Source organism: Phacochoerus africanus, chromosome 3, assembly GCF_016906955.1.
Source record: "Phacochoerus africanus isolate WHEZ1 chromosome 3, ROS_Pafr_v1, whole genome shotgun sequence".
Classification (NCBI taxonomy): domain Eukaryota; kingdom Metazoa; phylum Chordata; class Mammalia; order Artiodactyla; family Suidae; genus Phacochoerus; species Phacochoerus africanus.
Window position 1 is genome coordinate 26,772,246 of NC_062546.1, and position 25,663 is coordinate 26,797,908.

The following is a 25,663-nucleotide window of genomic DNA, read 5'->3' on the forward strand; positions in this document are numbered from 1 at the left end:
AGATCTGAACAGCATCTGTGTCCTACGTTGCAACTTACAGCAACACTGGATCCTTAACCCACTGAACAAGGCTAGGGATCAAACCCACATCGTCATGGATACTAGTCGGGTTCTTGACCCACTGGGCCACAATGGTTACTCCCCAAAGGTCTATTTAATTCAATAAATGCTGGCAGCCGGTCTGGCACTCAGCAGAGATGAAGGAAGCCACCAATTTCCTTCTCAAGAAAGCTGCCATCTGGGAGAGCCAGCCAAGAGCACAAGGACACATTATGTGTCCCCTGGCTAGATGGCCTGGACAGCAGAGAGAAGACCTCAGTGGGGCTACCACTGCCTCTCAACCACAAAGGGAGACACTCTCGTCTCCCTTTCTAGACAGAGCCTCCCCATCCGCTGACAGCCCCTAAGCTCCCATCTTGTCACAGGCCCCCCTGCCACCCTGGACGGTCAGCTTCTTCTGCTTCTCCCAGACCATCCTGTCTTCCAGGGTCAGGACAGGCCTCACCTGGGCACCAGCTAAATCATGGCTCACAGACAGTCTTAACACTGGGTCTCTCCCTCAGAGGGGCTGCTCGGGTGTGGGTCCCACCCTCCTGAGATTTGGCAGGAAAGACAATCATGTGACTGTGACAGGGCAGAGTTATTGAGAGGAGATGCAGGAGCTTGGAGCAGCCGGGGTGGGGGGTGGGGTTTCTAACCCAACATGGGGGGCTTCCAGGAGGAGGGTCAGGAGGATGAATGGGTGGGGAGGAGAGCATCGCAGAGGAGGCTGGGGGCCTACAAACAGTCCTCTGGGGGATCCCAAGAGACAGGAGCTTCACGGGCCAGGCCACAGAGCCCAGTAGCTTTGTCCTCATGACACAAAGCAGTCTCAGGAGGGGCATGATGGGACCACCCTCAGTGTCCCACGGACTACAGGCCCCGGCTGTGGCGGCCACCCTCCACCTAATACTCACTGAACAGGTGCTGCAGACAAGGCTGTTGTCATCCTTGTGGAAGTAGGCGCTGGTGATAGGCCGGTGTCCCAGAGCAAAAAGCTTCCCGCAGAAGGACTGCAGACATTCGTAGTCCTGCATGTCCCACACGCGAATATTCTGCAGGTGTGAAGGGGCAGAGAGGCCAAGAATGGGTCTTTGGGGATGCAGCCGACACCTAAGGCCTGGGGTTGCTCCTGGAGCAGGGCCAGGGCCCCAGTGCAAGCACTTCCAGTGCACACCCACCTCGCTAAGGGCCTGCCGCCAATGGCCACTCTGCACCAGAGGTGCTGTGCTTATGCTCATATGAGAAGAGCAAGCACCACCCTCCCCAGCCTCCCCCAGCGCCTCTATCCTGCTTGAGCAGCAGCGGCTCACCAGCTGAGGAAGAAGACCATGCAAGGCAGCAAACGCCCCTGCAGACTCTCGCTCCCACTCCAGCCTCCCCAAAGTAAAGCCAGATGAGGCATAGAGAGAGCTGCCAACCTAACTGCCCAAAAGGCCAAAAGGCCAGCCTGTCCCCCTCGAGTTCCTCCGAAATGGAGGACATGTCCCCAGAGGGACACTCATCTCCGAGGCATCGGCAGCAAGCTGGCCAGGGCATGGACTTTGAGTTGACCAGACTCCAAGGCCACATCCAGGGTCTGCCCATCATTGACCACGAAGGTTTGGGGCAAGTCTGTTCCCGTCCCCCTGCCCACCCCTCCAGCCTCAGATCCTTCATCAGAAGTGGTGATGCCCAGGAGTTCCCGTCGTGGCTCAGTAGAATTTGACTAGTATCCATGAGGACGCGAGTTCCATCCCTGGCCTCACTCAGTGGGTTAAGGATTCGGCGTTGCTGTGAGCTGTGGTGTAGGTCACAGATGTGGCTTGGATCTGCCGGTGCTATGGCTGTGGTGTAGGCCGGCAGCTAGAGCTCCAATTAGACTCCTAGCCTGGGAACTTCCATATGCCGTGAGTGTGGCCCTAGAGGAAAAAAAGAAGAAGAAGAAGTGGTGATGTCCCCCTCCCAGGCTGCCAGAATTTCAGACAATGGCGAGTGTGGGGATGTGTTGCGGGGCATGGCCTGGTGATCCAAGGACCCTGCCAGCTCCTGATCTACTGAGTCCCAGGAGACACAAATTTGTCCCTTGCAGGAGGGCACCTGGAACCATTGGCCTGCATCCCCTGCAGCCCAGCAAGCAGGGTGAGACCCTGAACCCACAGCTCAGAGGAGCAAGGTAACGGGCCTGGGCAGGGAATCCCAGACATTTAGGAAAGGACCAGTCAGGCCCTGACAGCCAGGGCAGCTGCTAAGGGGTCACCGGGAGAGCTGGGAGGAGCAGGTTTGGACCTGAGGGAGGGGGGACAAAGGCAGGGGAATGGCTCACATGTCTTATACACCTACTGCATGCCAGACATGACACCGCTTTGACCACCAGCTCTCCTCTAAACCACACCACACCCATGCTCTGGATGAGGAGCCCCAGAAAAGGGAAGGGCCTCACCCAGGACCATAAAGTGAGAAGCCAGGCTGGACTCCATGGGAACTGGGCTCAGGCCTCTTTCGGGACGGTCAGAAACTCATGGCCTCCTCTTGGCAGTGCCACCTGGGGTACCTCCTTCTAGGCCTTAGGCCAGGGTGGAACCAAGGGCAGGGAGGTCACAGCATTGCCCTGGGCCTCGGGCTCCTGCCAACTGCCGGCATCTTTGCTGGGGAACTGAAACTAGTGGAGGGCATCAGAGCCAAGCTCCCCGAGGGCAAGACCTTATCCTTGGAGATGCTGAGCAGGATGCTGTTGTTGTTGCTGTTCACGAGGATGTGTGTCACCGAGGTCTGGTGCCCCTTCATCAGCCACAGGGGCTTCTTCGAGAAGAAGGGGTTCCACAGGCGGATGAGGGGGTCATAGCCACCAGTCACTGGAGTTGAAAAATGGGCATCAGCCACTGGAGACCCATGTTGAGACCTTGTCTTGGGGCCAGGCCTTGGACTCCAGCCAGGTTTGGCAGGTGGCGGCATTGCTACCATCCATCCCTCTGCCCTTCCCACCCCACCATGTCAAGCAAGCCTGTGTCACCACTCTACTCCAGGTGCCCAGGAGCAGGGACCAGAGCGGCCAGAGGCCAGACGTTGCAAGGCCTCCTCCTCAGCCTAGTGGTCCCCATGCCCCCAGCAGCCCTCACCCTAGTTCCGCCAGACCAGCAACATCGGCCAGACCAACAGCCCTCACCCTATTTTCACCAGACCACAAAGCTCACTCACCCAGGATGTTCTTTTCTGGGCAGTAATCGAAGCAAAGAATCCCTTTTCTTAAATTCAGCACTGAAAACCTACAACAGCAAAAGAGGAGGCTGTAACTGGCAGCCTTGGAGGATCTTCTGAGCCTGGGGTATGGAGGAGCTGGAGACAGGGCTGCTGGGAGACGGGTGTGGGGGGAAAGCCATTATCTCCCCACCCAAGGAGGGGTGCAACCCCCAAAACCCTACCCTAGGCTTGCCCTGCAGCCAAGGCAGGACCGAGCACTGCAGGCAGAGAAGCAGCCCCTACCAGGCTTGAAATCAGCTGAGTATGGAGAAGACGCGCACCTGTGGCCTGCAGGTGACAGCAGCTCCAGAGCAGGGGCAGGCACTGTGGCCATACTGCACTCGCCTCGTTCCAGGGGAAACTTAACTGCACCTGCACCTTGGCTACATGGGGACAGGTGTCCTCCCACCCCAACCAAAAGGGGAGGAGAGCAAAGAACAAAGATCCTGGGTGCTGTGTCCCTGTTCGGGGTGCTGTCTCGTGGGTCACCTGGACTCCTCACACCACCCTGAAGACCATCATCTGACGAGTGCCACAAGGAGGGCAGGGAAAGGAGAAGTTAAGGAGCTGGCCCAAGGGCACGTGCTTGACAAGATGGGGGTCAGGATTCCAATTCCAGGTGAGCACAGCAGGAAGAGGCAGGAGGCTCAAGAACTGGAGCTCCAGGAAAGGAAGAGGTGTGGCAGGGACAGGTAGGGCTCAGGAAGGCCAGGGGGACCCAGGCAGGGGTCCTGGGAAAGTCAGGGGGGAGGTCAGGCCCAGTGGCCCTCAAAGCCCGAGAACCCTGGAAGCTCTGGAAGCCTTTGCACATGCTGTTCCTTCGTATGCACACATCCTGCCTTGCCAGTCACTTTTACTCAAACTCTTCCTTCAAACTCAACAAAGGCCCCCATTGCAGGGCACTCCAGCCCTCTACCCAAGCACACCCTCACTGAACTTGCCTCTGCACTGCTCCTCTGTCACTGCCCAGGGGCCTAAGCCATTTGCCTGGCTGTCATCCTGGAGGCTCCTCTCCTGCCCTCCCTCCCTTTATTCAGCTGGGCCCCAAAGCCCTGTTACCCATGTCCCACCACAGCCCTAGCCTCTACTTAATTTAGGTCCCCTGCATGTCTGCATCGGCCTCCCGGTGTGGGGGTGGGGGGTGGGGGTGGGGTGGTGGTGTATCTCTCAACCTCTAGCCTTGCTCCCACTCCCCTGTGCTCGCCACTCCACAGCCAGAAGGATTCCTCTAAAAATCAAGATTTCAAAAAAAATGTGTCAAATACATGTATTGTCAAAACAGATACCCCCTCCCTCCATGCCTATATGTACAGAGAAACAGTCTGGAAGAACAGTCACAGAAAGTCGCTAGAAATTATTTCAGGCTGATTCACCCATTTATTCAACCAAGATTTCCTGCCTCCTATGCCCTTCCAGGATGACCAGAGGCACAGACACGATGCCCCCGCCTGCACTGGGGCTTTCCTTCTTGAGGAAAACAGCAGGACCAAGTAAAGGAACAGAGGGACAGGGAGAAGGACATGTACACACCACGGCAAGTCCTGCAGGGAAATAAACAGGCGGTTTTGACACAAAGGCTGGAGAAGAGCAGGTGTGCAGGTGGCTGCTGTGCAGAGAAGGGATTGGAAGTTCAGAGGGGACACGGGGAAAAAGTCCACAGCAAGCAGTTCAGGTTGGAGAGGGCAACGGCTTCAACTAGGTGGTTGTGGCAGAAATGAGAGGAAAGCAGGGGAGATGCTGTGGGTCAGTCCACAAGCTCAGCCCGGGATCCCTCCACCCCCACTCTAGCTCCTCCTCCTTCAGATTCCCTGCTGATCTGAACACCTGAAGAACTCAGCTCAGGCCAGCTGCCAGGAAGCCAGACCCTGAGGCCCACACTCCCTTGGAGGCTAAGGGCGATTCCAGAGGCAGGGTTGGCAGTGCCAGGTTCTCTCTGCAGAGGCCATGCTCTAAGGGGGGGGTCATCACCAGAACAAGAGACTAGCCAGCAATCAATGGTGCCACCTACTGGCTAGTGTGTAGACTGCATTCAGACAAGAAGGAAGGGGGTTCAACCTACCCACAAAATACATCTTAAATCCCTCCATCTCCACTCGGGGCCACCATCACATGCAGCCTCAGTTATTACAATGGCGTCCTCACTGGTGCCCCATCTCCCCTCCTGCCCAAAAACTTGCATCATTACACTGTATACCTGAAACTAATACAATATTATATGTCACTCTACTTGCAAGAGAGCAGCCACCCACAGACACTCTACTTGCAACTTATGTCCCCTCCTGCCCACATATATACAGTCTACTTGCAACAGAGCAGAGCCTCTGCTCAAAACCATCCTAGAACCTTGTCTATATCCAATTCCAAATTATTGTAAAAAGATATTTTTGGGACAACTGCGGTAAGATTAACTTGAACTGGGTACTAGTGATATTAAAGCATTATACTATTTCTCTACTTTTGCGTGTTTGAGATCTTTCATAATAAAATGTTTAAAAAACAAAAACAAACAAACAACAGGCAGAGAGGAGCAATGCAAAGGCCTGGGGGTGGGAACATGCCTAAACCACAAGGGGGCAGTGTGGCTAGAGTGGGAAGGTGGCAGGGCCAGACCATGAGGGCCCTCCTGGCCAGGATGAGGTGATCCCCTTGATGTCCTCCTACCATTGAGACCCAATAAAACAAGAAGCTGAATGAAACACACATCACAGACAAGAGGTAATACTCCCACCAAAGCAGAGAGACGGAGCTCAGCAAACCTGCTCTAAGCAAAATCCCACCATACCACCCCTACTCAAAGCACAAAAACCAAGACTGAAGCACCCCCAGCCTCACCTCCCACCTCCCACACCCCTCCCACCCTCACTGCCTCAGGCCTATACTCCCCTCCCCTACCCTGCAGTTAGTTTCAGGACTTGGATTGAATGGGAGGTAGGGATGACACAGATTCCATCTTTATTTATAATGTTCATTTTTTTTAAGAGATAATATATGCACATACACTTGTGTGACTGATAGATGATTTTAAAAATAAAAAGAAGAGGAAAAAATTCACTCTAGCTAGAGGAATCTAGAATGAAGGAAATAAATTAGAACCACCTCCAAAGAATTCATGAGGCCAATCATTGACCACACACCATGTGCAGCACTCACTCAAGTCAGCCTTGGGTAAGTGAAGGGCTGTGAACACCCCTATTTTACAGAGGAGGAAATAGGGTTCACAGAGGTGAAGCAACTCACATTCATTCCTTCCCTCAGAAAACATTGTTCAGACTCTCCTCTTACACTGTGCCAGCTTCTGTGCTGAGTTTTGTGTATAAATTGGTGGATAAAAGAAGCCTCATGTTTTTGCTGCTGGTGACAGTGCCAGAAGGATAATTACACCAGACTCCATAAAAATTCTCATCACAGAGGAAAAAAATATATGTAACTGTGTGGCTAAAGGATGTTAACTAGACCTACTGAGGTCATTTCACAATATATACAAATATTAAATCATTACACTGTATACCTAAAACTAATATGTCAATTTTCAAAGTGGACAATCTCAATTTTTTTTTTTTTTGCTTTTTAGGGCCACACCCACAGCATATGGAAGTTGCCAGACTAGGGGTCAAATCAGAGCTACAGCTGTCAGCCTGCACCACAGCCACAGTAATGTGGGATCCGAGCCACATCTGCAACCTACACCATAGCTCATGGCAACACAGTGACCTACCGAGTGAGGCCAGGGATCAAACCCACATCCTCATGGATCCTAGTCGGGTTCGTTAACCACTGAGCCATGGATGGAACTTCAACAATCTCAATTTAAAAAAAAAAAAAAACAGACTCAAGGGCCCATGTTCTAACCACCATACCCCACTGCTGGCCCATAGGACTCACAGGTCCTCCTCAAACCCAGCAGGACCCACAGGACACTGCACTGTCCACAGGAGATGCCACTGTCCCAGAGGCAGCCCTCTCTTCACAGGGATGGTCACATGTGGCTGAAGTGAAGCCAGACTCCCGGAGTGACTGTCACTACCCACCCCCTCCCAGCCCCCCCACCCCCTCCCCAACCTCAGCCTGGAGAGAGGTGCTCCTTACTTGAGGCTCTCCGGGGCTTTGGACGGCAATACTGTCAGCACCAGTGAGGACTTGCCAATGGCAGAACAGGAGGCCACCACATTCAGCTGGGGGATGAACTTGACCAGTTGACACCAGTTGGGATGGAGAGCCTGGGAAGAAAGTGGTGGTGACGGGAGATCCAACCCAAGGACAGTGGTCCAGGCCCAGCCCCCTGACCATGACAGGTATTGGGGACTAGATGGGCCAGGAGATGACCAAAGCTGGTTCCTTCCTAGTGCTCACTGCTCTGACCAAGGGATTCGGCCCTGCAGCCTAGTCCAGGTCATGCGACCAGGGGTGTGGCCTTCATTTGTCAGTGGAACAGGCTGAAAGCACTGGAGTCCTTAGTCACATGAACTCTTGTTTATAAGTTAGTGCACAGGCAAGATCAGGCACATACTAATACCACTGCTTGTCACCCCATCCCAAGCTGGGGGGAAGGATGGATCCAGGTCTGCCTAGTCCAGGTCCCTGTCATGCATGGGGAGCCCACCATGGATGAGTCCTGCTTCCCAGTGCCCCCCTGTCCTCTGGGTTTGTCAGGACATGGTATGCAGTGCATGAGGATGTTATCTGGTGCAACTTGGGCAACCAAGGACTAAGTCCCTCGGGTCAAGGACATGGCTGGACAGGCTCTGTGATCTGGCCCAGTGCTTGGCCTCCCAATCCAGAGATTTTCCTCTCCAGGACAAGAATGGATGAGGTGAGCTGGAGGGGCTGTCAGGTGCTGAGCTGCATTTTTGCATGCACTGTTTCCCCAAGCATCTGTCACGCTGAAGCCTGGAGGATGGTTTGATCACCAATGGCCAATGACATAATCAATCGTGCCTCTGTAAAGAAGCCTCCATAAAAATGCAAAAGGGTGGGGCTCTGAGAGTTTCTGGGCTGGAGGACATATGGAGGCACAGGGAGAGCAGGGCACCCAGGGAGCGTGGGAGCTCCAGCCCCTTCTACATGCCTTCCCTACATATCTCTTCCATCTGCCTATTCCTAAGTTTTACCTTTTTATGATAAACCGGTGATCTGGTAAACTAAAGTGTTTCTCTGAGTTCTGTGGGCTGTTCTAGCAAATTAATCAAACCCAAGGAGGGGGGAAGAAGCTGTGATTTACAGCCAGTGGTGGGTCAGAAGCACAGATGATAACCTGAACTTGTGATAGGCATTTGGAGTGGAGGGCACTCTTGGGGGACCCTTAAGCTGTGGGATCTGATACTATCTTGGGGTGGACAGTGTCAGAATTGAGTTGAACTGTAGGATACCCAGCTCACATCAGAGAATTATTTGGAGGTATGGGGGAAAAACACACTGTAAACGGTGTCAGGGTGTTAGGGTAAAGGCAGAGGACTGTTCTAGGCTGGCTGGTTAGGGACCTGAAGGAAGTACGGGGGTAGGGTATAACATACATGGGGCAGGACACGGCAGCCTGAAGGAACAGCATGTGTCAAGGCCCTGAGGTGAGCAAGAGCTTAGTGCTCAGAGAACAGCAAGGCTGCTGGCCTCTCTGTGGCAGAGTGAGGAGAAGAAAGGTAGAAAGCAAGACTGGGGACAAGTCAGGGGCCAGATCCCCTTACGGCACTTGAGATCTTGTTCAAACAGGAGAGCTGCGGGGGGGTTTTGAGCAAAGGAGGGACATGACTGTATTTCTAGCTCATGATTCCTGAGGCTGCTGGAGAAAGCACGAGTGGAGAAAGGACTCAGAGAAGCACTGAGAAGCCACTGCAGCCACAGGAGAGGTGGTATCTGAGCAATGAAGGCAGTGGGAGCGGATGGGATCCAGCAGCTACCTCCACGGCTTGCCCAGAGACCAAGCCTCAAGGCCTAAGACCGTACCCAGGGGGCAGATCCACTTGCTGCATTTATTTTCAGATGGTGCTCATATAGCTTATTACCATGCTAATAGCCTAGGACCAATCCCACCTACCTTCAGCCGGTAACTTCTATACATAGGAGACTTCTCATTTAAGAGCTTCTCTGTGGAAATGTTGGTCCAGTGATCTGAGAGGGGAGATAAGGCCCATGTCATCAGCTCTCCCAGTTTGTAGGACAAGCAAAACTCAGAAGACCCCTGGAGTCGGTTTGCAGCTCCCATGGGTCTCAAAAGGCTTTTCCATCCAAACCCTCGCTCCAGCCTCACTATGCCCTGGTGAATTCAGGGGGGTGAATTCGGGACCCAGAAAACAGACCTGGGCTGATAAACACGGCTGCCCAGAGTCCCCTGGCCAGTTCCTGGAACCAGATTTCCAGCCTCCTCACTCTCCCCAGCAGCTGAGTCTCCACTAGGGAGCTCCGATTTTGCTGGAGTAGAGAATGAACTGAGATCCTGAGTTCTTACTCACACTGAAAATAATCATTTGGGAGTTCGTTATCATGCTTCAAACTACATGCACCCCACTTTGTCCAGCAAACACAAGTTCCAGGGAGAAGTAGCACGCATACGTCTTTAGCATGTCTGGAGCAAACGCACAAGGCAAAGCCCTGCCCTCCCACATTCCTCTCCTTCCACCTTAGAGCAAAGCCATGAAGTGTGCTCGTCCCCATTCGAGTAAGGGAGTGGTTAACATCTGGCTCCAGGTCACACAAAGCTGGTCTGCCCAGCCCCTCCCAGCCCCCATTCTGTTTGTCCCCAGCCCTCGGTCACCCTGTGATGTGGAAGGACTCTCGTGCAACACTCCAGGTTCATGTGCCTCCCTTCCGATCTCCTGTCCACCGCTTGGCTCAAAGACCACCACAACCTCCTGAGCCAATTCCCAGGGTGGCACAGAGTAACCAGCGTGGGATGGGTGAGGACAGGGTGGGCACCCGAGGCAGAGGCTGACAAGGCAGGCACAGTGGGGTGCCAGCCCCCTGCTGTGTCCAGGGCAGGCTCCTTCTTCTGTCCAGTTAGTGGGTTGCTGCCCCAAACAAGCTGGGCAGGAGGTGTCGCCGAGGCCTGGCAGCTCCTGGACAGTGTCCTGCTCGGAAACTCTGACTAGAAGCCCAAGCAGCAGCTCTGGAGTCCTGGATGGAGGAAAGCTGGTGTCCCTGGGAGCTGGGGCCCTGGCAGCCTCCTCTAGCTGGATGTGGAGCAGCCTAGAGACCCAGCACTGCAGGTGGAAGGCTCCACCCCAGGCAGGATCCAGTTCAGATGAGTCCCTGACAGTCCCAGGCCCTCGGAGTCTCATGCCCTTTGGCAGAACGGCCCTAAACAGCATCAGCCAACACTTCGTCAGTTTGAGACACAGCTCAGCAAGCCACTAAAGTGCAGGCTCTGGAACAGATTGCCTGTCTCCGATCTCAGCACCATTTACCCACTGTAGGGTCTGTGCAAGCACTTCTCTCCCAAAAACCCCGCTCTGCCTCCCTTAATGGGCCGTGACAACAGCGCCCCTCCTGGCAGCTGGGAAGTACAGAGGTGAAGTGCCCTAGGCACTCAGTAAATGTCAGGCTTTTCTCCAGGCCCCGCAAGGTCCACCTGCCGGGCACCCTGCCCACCCCACCCACTCACAGGCAGCCCCCAGCCAAGGAGAGCAGAACCCTCCTCCTCACACCACGCAGGAAACTGGTGTTCTCTCCCCACGACCCAGAGGCGGTCCTACAAGAGCCATGGGTTCTTTCTTCCTGGGACGAGGAGCATCTGGAAGCCCCCACCCCTACACAGACTCACATGCACAACCTCCCACCTTCAGAGAGACTGCCCCTCTGCCCAGCCCCCTCCCGTATCCTGCCGTCGCCTGGCCACCCGTCTCCCACCAGCAGCTCTGAGCTGAGCATGTGCCTTCCCCAGGGCTCTGGAGCAGGGGCAGGACAGAGAGGAGCACCCCAGGCAGGACCACCTCCCCCCTTTCCCCACATCTCCGCTACCCCATTTGGAGGTCCTGGGGAGGACTTGGGGGTTGAACAGCCCGTTGGTCACATCGTCAGAGGTGAAGATGATGACATTGCCTTTGGTGTCCCCAAAGCAGAACACAGCTCTGCGACAGTCAGACCTGGGGAAAGAGGGAGGTCGAGGAGGCCCAGGAGTCGGCTGGGCGCGTCCAGCTGCAACCCTCTCCCCACCCCCGGCCTCTACCTTGGGAGCCAGGGCAGACCCCACACAACTTTCTAGCCTTGCCCTCAACAGCTGACACACATGTGCCCAGCTGCCCAGATCCAGAGCAGCGGTGAACCAGGACCAAGAGAAATCAGGATTTTTTTTAAGCCAAAATAAATGAAACCCTGGGCCTAGGCTGCTCTTTGTCAAGTCACCCTACTAACAGACCATGATGTTCCCGGAGCCCTCGGCCGTGGCAGGCAGGCCAGGTTTGACGGCTGACTTGGGGTGGAGGGAGGGAGAGGAAGGGGAGCCGATGATGATGACGCTGAGGTCTGAGTGACCATGACAGGGCACCCAAGAGAGAAGCAGCTCTGGGGCGGGGCAGGGGGGGATCTTTCCAGTGATGCTTCCACGGAGGCCTATGGGGGTCCCCTGCCCCATTATGTGGTGGGTCTGGTGCCAAGACCCAGCACCAGTCTCCCAGGAGACACACCAGTAGTCCATGGTCAGGACGCAGCTGTCCAGATCGATGAAAGTGAAGGCCCGGACACATTTCTGGTTACTGATATCAAAGAACTCTGGGGAAGACACAGAGGGGAAGGCACATATGGACCCAAACCCACGTCCCAGGCCTCAGGGGTCTCTGGTGAAAGGACAGCCTCACCGCTCACCACCAGGCAACACTCCCAGGGCACTCGAATCCACACTCACAGCTGGCTGGGCGACAGCCCTCTCCACGTGCAAGTGCATGGCCTCCAGGAGCTGGGAGCAGTCCTGGAGAGCTGCGGGGACTCACCTATCTTCTGGTCGGTCGATGCAATCGCAACAAGATTCATGTTGTGCAGACATGCCATGTCAACAACCCACATCTGCTGGTGGTGGAGTGGCTGGATCTGGTAAAGCTGCCAGAGGGAGAGCAGAGGAGATCTGGGCTGGGGAGGCTGGTCAGGGAGAGCACACCAGAAGCGCAGCATCCCCTTGAACCTGAGGCCCTGGGGCCAGGCACAGACCTGGTATGGAGCCCACCACCACTACCAACTACCAGTGCTGAGACCTTGGATAAAACCACAACCTCTCCGAGCTTCAGTTTCCACATGTGTAAAATGGGCCTAAAGAACACACGTCATCAAAACCTCTCTTCAGAGCAGTTTGACGAGCTCGCCAAATCTGAAATGTGCATAGTTTGTGATGCCGGGACCATTTCCAAAGAGATGTGTTCTCACATACTTACAGAGACACACAGCAGGAAGAGGAGCTGCTGCCCAGCTATGACAGCAAAAGACCAAGACTGCCTGGAAAGGATGTCTTACACAAACCCACACCTCCCACCACTGCCTGGACATTAAGAACAAGGGCGTTCTGCAGGAGTTCGCTCGTGGCGCAGCGGGTTAAGGATCGGTCATTGTCTCTGCAGGGGCCCAAGTCACTGCTGTGGCTCGGATGCAATCTCTGGCCCAGAAACTTCCACATGCCATGGGCATGGCAAAAAAAAAAAAAAAAAAAAAAAACACAAGAGAACTGTGTACATATAATACAGAAGAGTTGCCAAGATCTATTATTAATTGGAAAAGCAGCATTAGAATGGGTTACCATTTGCATATTTAAAAAGAAATGTGTGTGTGTGTACAGGCCATCCATAGCAGGGTGCCTTCACCCTGGTCACAGCAGTTGCCTCCAGCGAGAGGAATCAGAGTCTGGGAGAGGGAGACTGACTTTTCCACTCTGTGCCTGAATCTTTTTTTCTCCGATTTTTACTGAGATATAATTGACCTCTGAGGGCCAAAGCCTGGGCGGGCCTAAGAGAAACCCCAGCCTCAGGAACACAGGTACCCCCTTGGTCCTGGGCTACCAAGTGCACATTAGAGAGTCACTGGAACTCCACAAGCCTTGATTCCCTCCCTCGGCAACGGGGCGGGGGGAGGGGGGATGACCCAGAATCCTCCTGCCCCAGGGGTGACCCCCCATGCGAGCAGGAAACACTGTGCAGCCACACAGCACGCTCACCCAGCCTTCTCGCCAGAGCTGTGCCTGCCTCCGCTACTGGAGGATTCTGGACTGGCCCGGCGACACCAGGCCCACAGCAGGTTTTCCTAGTATTTTATCATTTCCTGCACTTGGTCAGGAGCTGATGGCACAAAGACCATGACAATGTCAGCTTCGTTTATCGGGTGCATGCTTCAAGCCTTGCACGGTTCCAAGCACAGTACACAGATTATGTCATTAAATCCCAACAGCCGTGTGAGGGGTACTATGACTGAGCCCACTTGACAGATGAGGAAACTGATGCACAGAGAGCAATATGGTAACTTTCCAAGGTCCCAGAGCTGGAAGGTGGTGTAGTCAGGGTCCTGCCCCCGGCAGCTGGGCTCCCAAGCCCACATTCACAGTCACCATGACTTCCCCTCAGGTCCAAGCAGAGGATCTGAACCAGCAGGACCTGGTGAGGGGTGGGTGCGAGAGGGAAGGAAAGAGAGTTAATCTCTAGCATGAGAACCTTGGGGACTGGAGATGCCATTCACTGGCCCAGGGGCACAGGAGGAGGAAGCCTGCTGGGCACGGGGCGGTGGGCCTACAGGAACACTCAGTTTGGACAAAGTGGGCTCGGGGTGTCTGTTGGACAGCCAAGAGCAATGAGCATCCAGGTGGAATCCTGCTTTCAGAAGAGAAATGTCAGGATCATGGTCCCATGGGGAGCCCAGAACTTCTGCCAGGAGCAAGTGCCCAAGTCCAGGAGCAAAGGCAGAGGCTCTAGGACCACCCGTGGGGGCCTCACTCACCCTGAAGGAGCTGGTCAGCGAGAAGGACCCCGACCAGAACTGCAGGATTCCATCCTTGGTGACGGTCAGGAAATGCCCAATCTTTTTGAGCTGCTGGACTAAAAACTTCACCTTCACAATCTCACACCTGTGACTCCTGCAGAAGGTGATGAGAGAGGAGCCCAAATAAACCCAGAACAAAGAGCACAGGGGAGGAAGGACAAAGCCAGCAGGAGCTACCCGCACGTGCCACGAGAACGGGGACGTGGGTTCTGCCCCCCTCCAAGGGGACTGTCACCATTAACAACAGTGGCCAGAAAGGAGACGCATGTATGATGCTGAGATGAGACGGGGCTCCCAAAGCAAAAGTTTATCCTATGAAATAGTCAGTCAGCTTCCTCATGATGGGCTGGGCCACAGGAGACAAGGAACAGACATCTCTTGCAAACATTATTTTATAGGAAAAACGGCCCACAGAAGGCAAGTGGAGCGGGGCTTGAGACAAGAACTGTACACCTACGGTGTTTCCAGCAACTACTCTACCCCTTGAGGTGGAGAGGGGAACAGGGCCCAAGAATGAGACAGAAGTAGAACAAAGGGACAGTGATAAACTGGGGCCTCGTGCACACAACTCTTCATCTCCAAAAACACGTCTGTGGAGTTCCCACTGTGGCGCAACGGGATCGGCAGCATCTTGGGAGCAATGGGACATAGGTTCCATCCCCAGCCTGGCACGGGGGGTTAAGGACCCAGCACTGCCCTAGTTGTGGCTTAAGTCTCAAGAGCAGGGATCTGATATCTGGCCTGGGAGCTCCGCATGCCATGGGGCAGCCAAAAATGAAAACAAAGCAAAACATGCCTGAACAAAGCAAACAACCCCTGGGGCAGGTCTGGCCTCTCAGGAAGCCGCCAAACAGCCTTCCCAGGGAACTTCAGTGCTTCCTCCCAGTGGCTTCTTTCCTGCCCCCACCTCAGCTAAGCCAGCTATCTGGCTATTAAAGGGCCAAGCACACTCTCTCCTGCTAGATGTTCCCACATTTCCTGATGGACCTCAGTAGGACAGGTGGTGTTGCTTCACCTTACAGGGACCCAGGGGACAACCATTTGCCTGGAACTATGTCCTGGTTCCTAGCAGGGCTGGAACTAGAGCCCAGGCATCTCCATTCCCACTCCAACCAGAGCCCTCCCACACGTTGCCACAGATGTTATCTGGGCAGTGGCTTAAGGATAACCCTCGTCACCGGGAAAGTCTACCGTGTCACAAAAGAGAGTCTACCGTGTTCTGCAGAAGAGAGGGCGAATCCGTATCTCCCTCTGTCGGGGCCCAGGGACTGTGGTGAACAGACCCAGCAGTGAGAGCTCTGAAGTGAAAAGAGCCCCAGGGATCTGTCCCTTCCTGAGGTCTTGACTTCCTCATTCCCATGGTGACAGCATCTCCACCTCCCAGGACTGCGGCAGGATCACCCAGATGGCGACTTGGGGGAGCCTGGCCCACGCTCGGTCCAGGTGAGCCAACTTTTCAAAGTTACCCTTTCCTGATGATGGTGAAATAATATTTGGCTCTCTCCTCCACCAAGCCAGAAACGGCCTCCAGATTAAGAGGATGAGCAAATAAACAGGAGAAAATTGGAACAAGCCTCTTGTTTCAGGCCCTTGAGATCACCCTGGGGAATCAAATATCCCAAGGATAACGACACCCAGAAAAGTTTCCATGTCAACTTTTTTTTTTTTTTTTTTTTTTTTTGCTTTTTAGGGCCATACCCACGTGGCATATGGAAGTTCCCAAGCTAGGGGTGGAATTAGAACTGCAGCTGCCAACCTACACCACAGCCACAGCAACTCGGGATCAGAGCCACGTCTGTGACCTATGCTGTATCTTGCAGCTATATCAGATTCTTTAACCCACTGAGCAAGGCCAGGGATCGAACCCACGTCCTCACAGATACTAGTCAGGTTCATCACCACTGAGCCATAACAGGAGTTCCTCCATATTGACTTTGTTTGCTTGCTTTTTAGGGCCACACCCATGGCATATGGAAGTCCCTGGGCTAGGGGTGAAACTGGAACTGCAGATGCCAGCCTACACCAGCCACAGCAATGTGGGATCCAAGCTTCGTCTGCAACCTACATCACAGCTCGTGGCAACGCCAGATCCCTGACCCACTGAGCAAGGCCAAGGATTGAAACCACATCCTCATGGATACTAGTCAAGTTAACTGCTAAGCCACAATAGGCACTCCCTCCATGTCGACTTTTATGGTTATAAAATCTGTCATCATTCCTATGTCTCGGCTATTCCTCAATTAAATCTTGACTAAATTGTGGGGTTTGTTCCTGGGTTTTTTGGTTTTTTTGTTTTGTTTTGTTTTGTGTTTGCTGCATCCACGGCATTCGAAAGTTTTCAGGCCAGGAATCAAGCCCACGCCACAGCAGTGACCTGAGTCACTGCAATGATGACACCGGATCCCTAACCCAATGAGCCACATGGGAACTCCCAAATTGTTTTAGAAGTTACCCTTGTGTGGTTTTCATTATACCACCTTCTCTATTAATCTCCAGGTTGGAGTTCCAACTGTGGTACATCAGGTTAAGGATCCAGCGTTGTTACAGCTGTGGTGTAGGGCACAGATGCAGCTCAGATTCAATAGCTGGCCCAGGAACCTCTATATGCTGTGGGCTCAGCACAAAAGAAAGAAAAAAACAACTCCAGGTTGCCTGCAGGGAGAGATGGCTTGCTAGTCCACGGGCTTCCCTGTGGCCTGCTCAGAGTGTGTCCCCTAGGATGGACCCACCACAGTGCCTCCTAACCAGGCCTGAAATGGAGGTCACCACACCTGGTACCACAGGACCCAGTTCCCAGGCCCTGGTTGCCTGCATGGGGCATCTGGTACCTGAACCACTATGGGCTCCAGGAAGGAAGCCAGGGACCTGCAACAGCCCAGCTCAGAAGCCTGGACCTGCAGGCCAGGTCCATTAGAATGTTCCTCATTCTCAGGGAGTTTGGAGAGGCGGGGGCAGACAGGGCCAGGGGACAGAGACAGAGAGAGGAGGAGGAGCCACAGGGAGGAATAAGCCTGCAGGGTCAGGCAGAGGCCAAGGCAGGGAGGGGCCGCTTGAGAGGCCATCTCTCTTCTCCTGTGGTGGCTCTCACTCCCGTCACCTCAGAGGAAAGCCCTGTTCCCGCCCTGTGAGCCACCAGTGCCCTGTGGATGAAACCAGAGACCCACGCAGCACTCGCCATAGCAGGAAAGAGGAGCCACAACCATGCTGCCAATGTGGACAGGAGGGTCCAATAGAGCAGCCCCACGACTGTCACTGACCTCTCTGAGCCTCAGTTTCCTGTCTGTAAAATGGGGACAAGTCACCTACCTGATACTCACGCCCACCTATGGGACTGTGAGGCTGAAACGAGATAAAGGACCCTAAGCTGCAGGTCCGGTGCCAGGCCCACGGTGGCCCGACAAAGGGGCTAGGGAACTTAGGAGGGGACCCCAGGAAGGACCAGCCCCCGCCTTGTCCTGAAGCACCCATCAATCCAGGGAGGGGCTCCTTACAGGGGAATGATCTGCATGGGAAGGTGGAAGCGTAGGCGGTCCTGGCTCCTCGTCATCTTCTCCTTCCCCTGGAAGTGGCGCATCACGTACTCCACGTACTCCTGCTGCCTCGGAGGGAACATCAGCAGGGAGCGCGCTGGTCGAGCCACCTGAGCACTGACTTCTGGTGTCCTCCCCATCTCTCCTGGCCCCTCCCAAGGGGCCCTGGAAGCCCCCATAGCTCTGGCCAAGGGAAGCAGCCAAGCACCAGAGCTGTTCTTGGCTCTGGGTGGTGTGAAGGGGCCTCTTTGCAAGCATGTGTGCAGACAGCACAGAAGCCCCCCCACTCCTGAAGGCGTTCCTGTAATGCCAGCTACTCCTCACATCTCCCCCTATCTGGCATCGCCTCTGAATCTCCTCATTCACCCCACTTTAGGAATAAGAAGACTGTGGCCTGTCTAAGTATATGTGAGTTGCCCCAGCGCTTCTATCAAGTCACTAGCACAGGAGGACCGGTAAGTCAGGCCACGAGGGCAACTCTAGTCCCTGTTGACCAACCTCACGAAAACATGGCCAAGGCCGAGATGGGCCACCATGTGAAGCTGTAACAACAGGGAGTTATTAAGGAAGATCACTGTGTAAATGACAGTGCTGGGAACGTGTGTGTTACAGAATATTAAGGGAAATGAAAGCGAAAACCACATACAAAACAGAGTGTACGCTGAGGAGAAGGTGGGACAGAGCTGTTAACACGTGGGCTCTTGAGGCAAAATCCCCGGGTCTGAGGACTGGCTGGGCTGCTAACTAGCTCTGTAACCCTGGGCCAGTTTATTCCTCTGTTGCCTCAGTTCCCCAATCTGTCAAAGAGAGGTGGGTTACCAGCACCTACGCCATCGGATTCCTGTGGGGTTGAAGTATAATCATATATAATCTGCTCAGCACAATGCCTGCTGTAAGTGCTGGCTGTCACTGTCAGAATTGCTACCTCAATACATCCGGCTGGTTTTTTGTACTTTACTCTCTTCTTCTATATTCTTAAATGTTATAGACGCTCATTGCAGAGTATTTAAAATCAGAAGAAAAAAGCATTATTGATATTCTCTAAAACCCTGACTTTTTAAATTTAACACTCCTCGAGCGACCACAAAGGGCCACAGGATGCTTGTGGCACCAGCTGGAATCCCCTCAGCCAAACAGGAGGCTGGTGTGCAGGAGAGCCACGTGGCAGGTGCGGAGTCCTTGCTGTGTGCTCAGGGTCACCTGCAGGGTCACTGGCATTTGTCATACACTCCCCTGGGCCCCGGGAGGGGAAGGAGATGCAACGAGCCCACTCACAAGTGTCTCAGGAGGGCCTCCTCAAAGACCCCAAGTGTCCTCTCTGCCCCGCAAGCCCCCCAGAATCCACAGGAGGCTTTCTGGTGTTGCGACGGGCCCCATCTTCCACCCTCCATGTGCTCCCCTGACCAGCCAAGGCCGGACCCTCCAGCCTCCCTCTAGCTACCTGAGGCAGCAGGGGCGCCCTCCTCACCCAGGTCACGAGGCCGTTACAGTCTGTGTCCACCTTCAAAAACAGCAGCTCCAGCATCTCATCTGTCACATGGCTCAGAATCTTCTTCACAGCCTTGATGAAAGCCTTCATGTCCAGGGCTTCAAGAGAGAGAATGAACATCGCCCCCTTCAACACACGTCCATCAGCCCCACCACTGCTACAGTGTTCTTGGGTGTCTGGATGCTGAGGGGGCCCCGAGGAGGAACACGTTGCTGGGTTACCATTTACATCTCATCTGTTCAACACCCCATCACCCACAAATACCTGCTGCACACCTACCACAGGAGGGCGCAGTGTTGGCCCATCCCATTCCTGAGCAAATAGGGCAGACCAGGCATTGAAGCACAGAAAACAGATGAAAATTCAAAGATAAATGAATTTTAAAAACCATAAAGATGGGGAGTTCCCGTCGTGGCGCAGTGGTTAACGAATCCGACTAGGAACCATGAGGTTGCGGGTTCGGTCCCTGCCCTTGCTCAGTGGGTTAAGGATCCGGCGTTGCCGTGAGCTGTGGTGTAGGTCGCTGACGCAGCTCGGATCCTGCGTTGCTCTGGCTCTGGTGTAGGCTGGTGGCTACAGCTCCGATTGGACCCCTAGCCTGGGAACCTCCATATGCCACAGGAGCGGCCCAAGAAATAGCAAAAAGACAAAATAAATAAATAAATAAATAAATAAATAAAATAAAAACCATAAAGACAGAAAAAAGAAAAACTAAGTTAACAGTGGCAACAAAGAGACATAAATAAGTTCAAAACCCTAGAGGGAGAGGTGAAATACATCTTTTAGAACCAATTAAAATACAAACTTGGTGAGTTCCCTGGCGGCCTAGTGGTTAAGGATTCAGCATTGTTACTGCTGTGGCTGGAATTCCATCCCTGGCCCAGGAACCTCTGCATGCTGTGGGCATGGCCCAAAAAAAAAAAAAAAAATACAAACTTGGGCTGGAGGGAAAGATGGGAGGGGAGAGGCAGAGAGGCAGGGATAAAATGTTTCTCCCCTTGCTGGGTTTTGTGGCTACAAGAGAATCTGTCTGCAAATGGGTCAATAACCCCTGTCAAGATTTTCCAAAAATAATCACAGTCTTGGAGTTCCCATTGTGGTTCAGCGGGTTACAAACCAGACTAGTATCCATGAGGACGCAGGTTTGATCCTTGGCCTCGCTCAGTGGGTTAAGGATCCAGTGTTGCCGTGAGCTGTGGTGCAGGTCACAGACATGGCTTGTGTCCCGCATTGTGGTATAGGCCAGCAGCTGCAGCTCCGATTCAACCCCTAGTCTGAGAACTTCCATGTGCTGCAGGTTCAGCCCTAAACAGCAAAAATAAAATAATCACAGTCTTTAAAAAGTGTTTCTAAAAGCCCCTACCATATTTGGAACTCTCACCGCAGCCCGAAGGCCGTGCACGTGGGGTTTCTCCCGGACCTCACCTCCCACCGCCATCCCCTTCATTCTCCGCTCCAGTCCCTACGGCCCCACCCAGCCTCTCAACCTGCCACCTCAAGGCCTTTGCACCTGCCAGCTCCTTCACAGGGAAGCCTTCCCAGGATGCTCTAAGGAGGCTGCCCTGCAACCTTCCTCGTTAGCACCCTGGCCATGAGCTCCGGGAAGGCATGTCTGAGGCTGTTCTCTCTGTGACCAGGTCCCCAGCATGTAGCAAATGTTTGTTCCCTGAGGGTTTCTGCTGGCACTGGGACGTGAAAGCAATGGCTGGGTTCCAGGGTCACCTTCGTTTATTCATACTGACCACCTAATGGGGGTGGGGGTGCTTGCGAGGGAACCGACATACGGAGGTGGGGTCACATGCCCAAGGTCACAGGGCTGGTGAGTGGTGGCCCCCAGCAATCTGGCTCTAGAGGTCATGCTCTTAGCCTCCTCTGTCCTCCTCCTAAAACACCTAGCACAGTGCTACAGCACCACAGAGGCCACTGTCAGCATTTACTGGCAGATGGGGGAGCAAATGGAAGCCTGAACCAGAGCTGCTCTGCTGAAAGAAGAATCTGTCTCGCTCATCTAAGGGGAGCTATACATGTTGGAGTGACCCGTAGCGGCCCTTCCGTGTATGAGACGGATGTCAGGAGACAGTCCCCGAGCACAGAGCTGTCCCCTCAAGAAAGAGCTGGGAGTCAAAGAGTCTTTGTGTTGGTTTAGTGAACAAACTCCTCTTGACAGCACTCCAGGGAGAGTCCTTTCATCAGCGCTTAGGACTCTACATGCATTGTTCACAGCCATGTTATTCTAATCTTCTTCTTCTTATAAACAGCTCACTAAAAAAAATCTTTAATATAACAAGAGAATAGACACAAAGGTGTTCTGTACACTGTGGAGGCCAGTCAGGTCCCCTGCTCACTGCCTCTAAAAGCAAGCACTCAGGAGTTCCCGTCGTGGCACAGTGGGTTCAGAATCCTTGAGGATGCGGGTTTGATCCCTGGCCTTGATCAGTGGGTCCGGAAGCTGGTGTTGCCGTGAGCTGTGGTGTAGGACAGTGGCTGAGGCTCCGATTCGACCCCTAGCCTGGGAACTTCCTTACGCCCCAGGTGCAGCCCTAAAGACAAATAGTAATAATAATAATAATAAAGCAAGCGCTCATCCTTCTCACACCAAATGGTTCATTAACAGCTCTCAAAGCCCAAAAGTGAAAATTTCACTACATTCCCTAGGATCAGGCAGGAAGCGCTTTCTGGGCGGCCGCACCAACCAGTCGGGCCTCCCCCAGGCTCTGTCACCTGCTCTGTCCTGTCACTGGTTGTCAGCCTCAGCTCTTCTTATCACTGTCCCTTTCTTTTCTTCTGGACACTCTCCTTGAATGACCTCATCTCTTCACCCATCTCTACATCTCAGGAGAGAATTTCCCTCCATGACCCCATTTCCAAGTGTCTCCCTGGCCCCTTCAACCCAACATGTTTAAAATCCAGTTTATTACCTTTAGCCCCAAACTCGCTCCCCTTTCCTCTGTTTGTCATCTGCACTAATGGCATTACCTCCACCTGTCACCCAGGATGTACCACCGAGGCCCTAGAGAGAGGCGCTGTCCTTCTCCCCATCTTGCACATGAGTGCACAGAGGCACAAGAGGCACTGGGCTTGCCCGAGGACACACAGTGGAGCGGCAGGCATTTGGAACCAGAAGGCTTTCTCCTCTGTTATAACCTCCACCCTATGCAGGGCTGCCACAGGACAAGCTGGGCTCTTTCAAACCACTCCCGGCCTCCCACATCCAACCTGGCCTCCCAGCCACCATGATCCTCACCTCTCTCAAACAGGTCTAGATGTGTCGCCTCCCCGTTAGCCCCACTGCCAGAGTTCAGGTGCACCGACCTCCCCCCAGGGCTGCCTCCCTTCCAGCCTTGCCCTCCCTCTAGCCCAGCATCACCTCTCCTATGTTAGGCCCTGCCTGGACCTACCCTCCTCCCCATCTTCTGGGGAACTCCAACTTCCCCTTCTCTAGGCAGGTCAAAGACAGCCTCCTCTGGAGAAGAGGGAGGGGGTGGGGAGAGAGTGGAGGAGGAAGAGGAGGAAGGGGGGAAGGGGGGAGGGGGAAGAGGAGAAGGGAAGAGGGGGCAGGAGGTGGGGGGAAGGGGGAAAAGAGGGGAGGAGGAGAGGGGAAGAGGAAGGGGGAAGGGAAAGAGCGGAAGAGGAGAGAGGAGGAGGGAGGGAGAAGAGGGGAAGGGGGAGGGGGAGAGGGAGAAGGGGAAGAGAGCAGAGGGAAGGGGAGGAGGGAAGGGGAGGGGGAGGGGGGAAGAGGAAGGGGGAGGGCACCTCTCGGTGCCAGGTGAATTTTCTACCTACACACACTTCCAGTGCCAAGTGCTCCCCAGCCTCCACCCCTTTCTCTTCCTTTCTTGGTAATGCCAAGAGGTAAGAGAATGGATTATTTACCTCTAGTTTTTATATACCTACAAGCATTTTTTAAATATTTAAGAAAAATGTTGTTTCCTAGACTCTACTCTGCCCTCCAGGGAAAATAAGCACCTGCTCCCATGCTTGCCAGGAGGGTGTACCCAGCCTTGGCAGAACTCTGCCCATCAGGTCAGGACAAGGATGAGATGGTGTTGCCTGGCGGGCTCATACCCCTGCTCTGACCGGAAGGGGCCTCCCTGCATCTTCTAGGGCATTGGAGGTGCTACGCCACGTACAGTGGAGGTGCCCAAGCCAGCGCGGGCCTTGGTAGCAGAAGAGGGCCGTTCTGCCGGGGACCGCTGTGGATGCCTAACTGAGCAGAGGCCCCATTCGCCTCACGTGGACAGTCTGGACCCCTGCAGCTCCAGGAGAACTGAATAAAATCCGACAGAGGCCTTTGTGGCCCATAAGGCCAGGCAGAGCTTGGTAAAAATGTGTGTTAGCATAAGTGGCTGCTGGGGAGAGGGGGAGCTCAGCATATATGCTACTCACATCCACTTGGCTGCAGGCTGGGCTGCAGGGCCCCCAGCTCAGTGGTTTTCCCATGCCCCCCAGCAGTTTGCAACCTCCCCTAGGCAGGCTTCCACTTTCAAGCCTAAAAAAACACTGCGGCACAAAAAAGGAACTTGCAGAACATGGAGGAGAACCCCGAATCTCCCCTTTTCCCTCAAAGGTAGACCCAAGTGCTCAGGTTTCTGGAGAGATGGCATCAAGCCCATACTCAGAATCCACCTCTTTTACAGACTTCTGAAAGAAAGAAAGGATGCTATTTTTCTCTACCCTCCATCAACTAAAGGAGAGTTTTCCTTTCCTCCATTTAAAACCGCAGCAAGTGTTTTGTTTTAATGAAGAAACTCTTTTGACGTTGATAGGAAGATTTCAAGACATGCTAGATAAAAAGCAAGGGGGGGGAACTTGCTAAAAAAAATATTTTTTTGAAAAAGCAAGGAGTGGAATTCCCATTGTGATGCATCGGAAACAAATCCAACTAGTACTCATGAGGATGTGGGTTTGATCCCTGGCCTCACTCAGTGTGTCAGAAATCTGGAATTGCTGTGAGCAGTGGTGTAGATCAAAGATGCAGCTCAGATCCTGTGTTGTTGTGGCTGTGGTGTAGGCTGGCAGTTGCAACTCTGATTCAACCCCTAGCCTAGAAACTTTCATATGCTGCAGGTGCAGACGTAAAAAACCAAAAAAAAAAAAAAGGCAGAGTAGTCAATTATACCTCAATAAAGCAGCAAGAAGAAAAAAAAAAATCAAGGAGGAGAACAGGCAGGCAGCCAGAAGTGCACATAAAAACGAAGGGGAAGTGACTATATGCCCTCTGCGTTTTTGAGGGTCACAGGAAACTGAAAGCAGTAACCGCCAGAGGGGACAGATGTGCTGGAACCGGGCAGCACCGTCCGGTTCAGGGAAGCATTTTCTCTGTACTCCAAGGACACGTATCATGAGAAAGGCGCTTTCTGATTTTTTTTTTAATGTCCATAATGCACCATTGTAAAAATACCACATTGTGGTCTGCTTCGAAAAGAGGGAGAGGGGAGAGATAAAGGCCCCTTCTGAATTTTGAACTGTGGGGATGTATTAACTATTCAGAACAAAACGCAAACACACTAGAAATCATCGTGGCCAAGGCAGGGACCGTCGGGTCTTCCAAGACACTGTGGTGGCACCTCCTGGCTGCCAAATACCAACCTCCATAGAACTCTGGTGACCCTCTCGGTTTCAGGTCAGACAGAAACAGTCCCTCCCCGGCCTCACTTTGCTCTTTGTAACCTGGCCATTTTTCACCCTTTTCTGCCCACATGACAGTGTGGCTATAAAGCTCAAACTGATGGGGCAAGTTGCCACGGTAGCAGTGTCGGCGCTCAGGGTCTAGGGGATAGAAATAAAAGTGTCTTTAGGTATTCCAATAGGAGTAATAATTTAACTTTATATGTACCACCCCAAGGGGAAAAATCAAGCTCTAAAGAAAAAAAAAAAGTTTGATGCACAAAGGATGTATGTTATTCAAACTCAGTAAAACCTAAGTGTTCCCTTTAGAGAAATGGTTTAATCAGCACACTTGCATTCATTGGTAATGAGGGATCAGAAGACCACATGGCAATAGGAAAAAATCTTTAAGGAATTAATAACATTAAGAGAAAAAGAAAGGCCTGAAATTACATGTAGAGTACACTTACAGGCGTGTGAAAACACACACAGACGCCTGGGGCGGAGAGGCTAAAGGCGGCCCTGCGATGTCCACCTCCTAGGGCTCATGTGATCCCCTCCCCTTGAATATGGCAGAACCTGTGACTGGCTTGTGACCAACAAGATACAGCAAAGCTGTGACAGGGTGCACGGTGTGTGTGAGGTTATAAGATTGTAGCACACATCTTGCTGTGTTTCTATCTCCCTGGCTGGCTCAAACCCTGAGATCAGCCATGGTGGTGAGTCCCACACGGCCAGGAACTGGGCAGCACCAGGAGCTAGAGACAGTCGCCCCCTCAGAGCCAGGAAGAAACGAAAGCCCTCAGTCCTGCAGCTTCGAGGAAATGAAATCTTCCAACAA

At 53.4% G+C, this 25,663-nt stretch overlaps 1 protein-coding gene across 1 annotated transcript in view; it reads right to left on the bottom strand.

Moving 5' to 3' along the window:
• The window catches only part of EFCAB8 (EF-hand calcium binding domain 8), a 55,702-nt gene that overhangs the window by 23,998 nt on the left and 6,041 nt on the right, over nucleotides 1-25,663 (bottom strand). The window contains exons 3-13 of the mRNA XM_047771317.1: nucleotides 19,195-19,313; nucleotides 17,688-17,791; nucleotides 14,155-14,290; nucleotides 12,174-12,279; nucleotides 11,871-11,955; nucleotides 11,206-11,330; nucleotides 9,287-9,360; nucleotides 7,345-7,475; nucleotides 3,217-3,284; nucleotides 2,722-2,873; nucleotides 957-1,094 (exon numbers count right to left, since the gene is read on the bottom strand). Coding sequence (XP_047627273.1) covers nucleotides 957-1,094; nucleotides 2,722-2,873; nucleotides 3,217-3,284; nucleotides 7,345-7,475; nucleotides 9,287-9,360; nucleotides 11,206-11,330; nucleotides 11,871-11,955; nucleotides 12,174-12,279; nucleotides 14,155-14,290; nucleotides 17,688-17,791; nucleotides 19,195-19,313 — 1,238 coding nt within the window. The remainder of the gene's footprint in view (nucleotides 1-956; nucleotides 1,095-2,721; nucleotides 2,874-3,216; nucleotides 3,285-7,344; nucleotides 7,476-9,286; nucleotides 9,361-11,205; nucleotides 11,331-11,870; nucleotides 11,956-12,173; nucleotides 12,280-14,154; nucleotides 14,291-17,687; nucleotides 17,792-19,194; nucleotides 19,314-25,663) is intronic.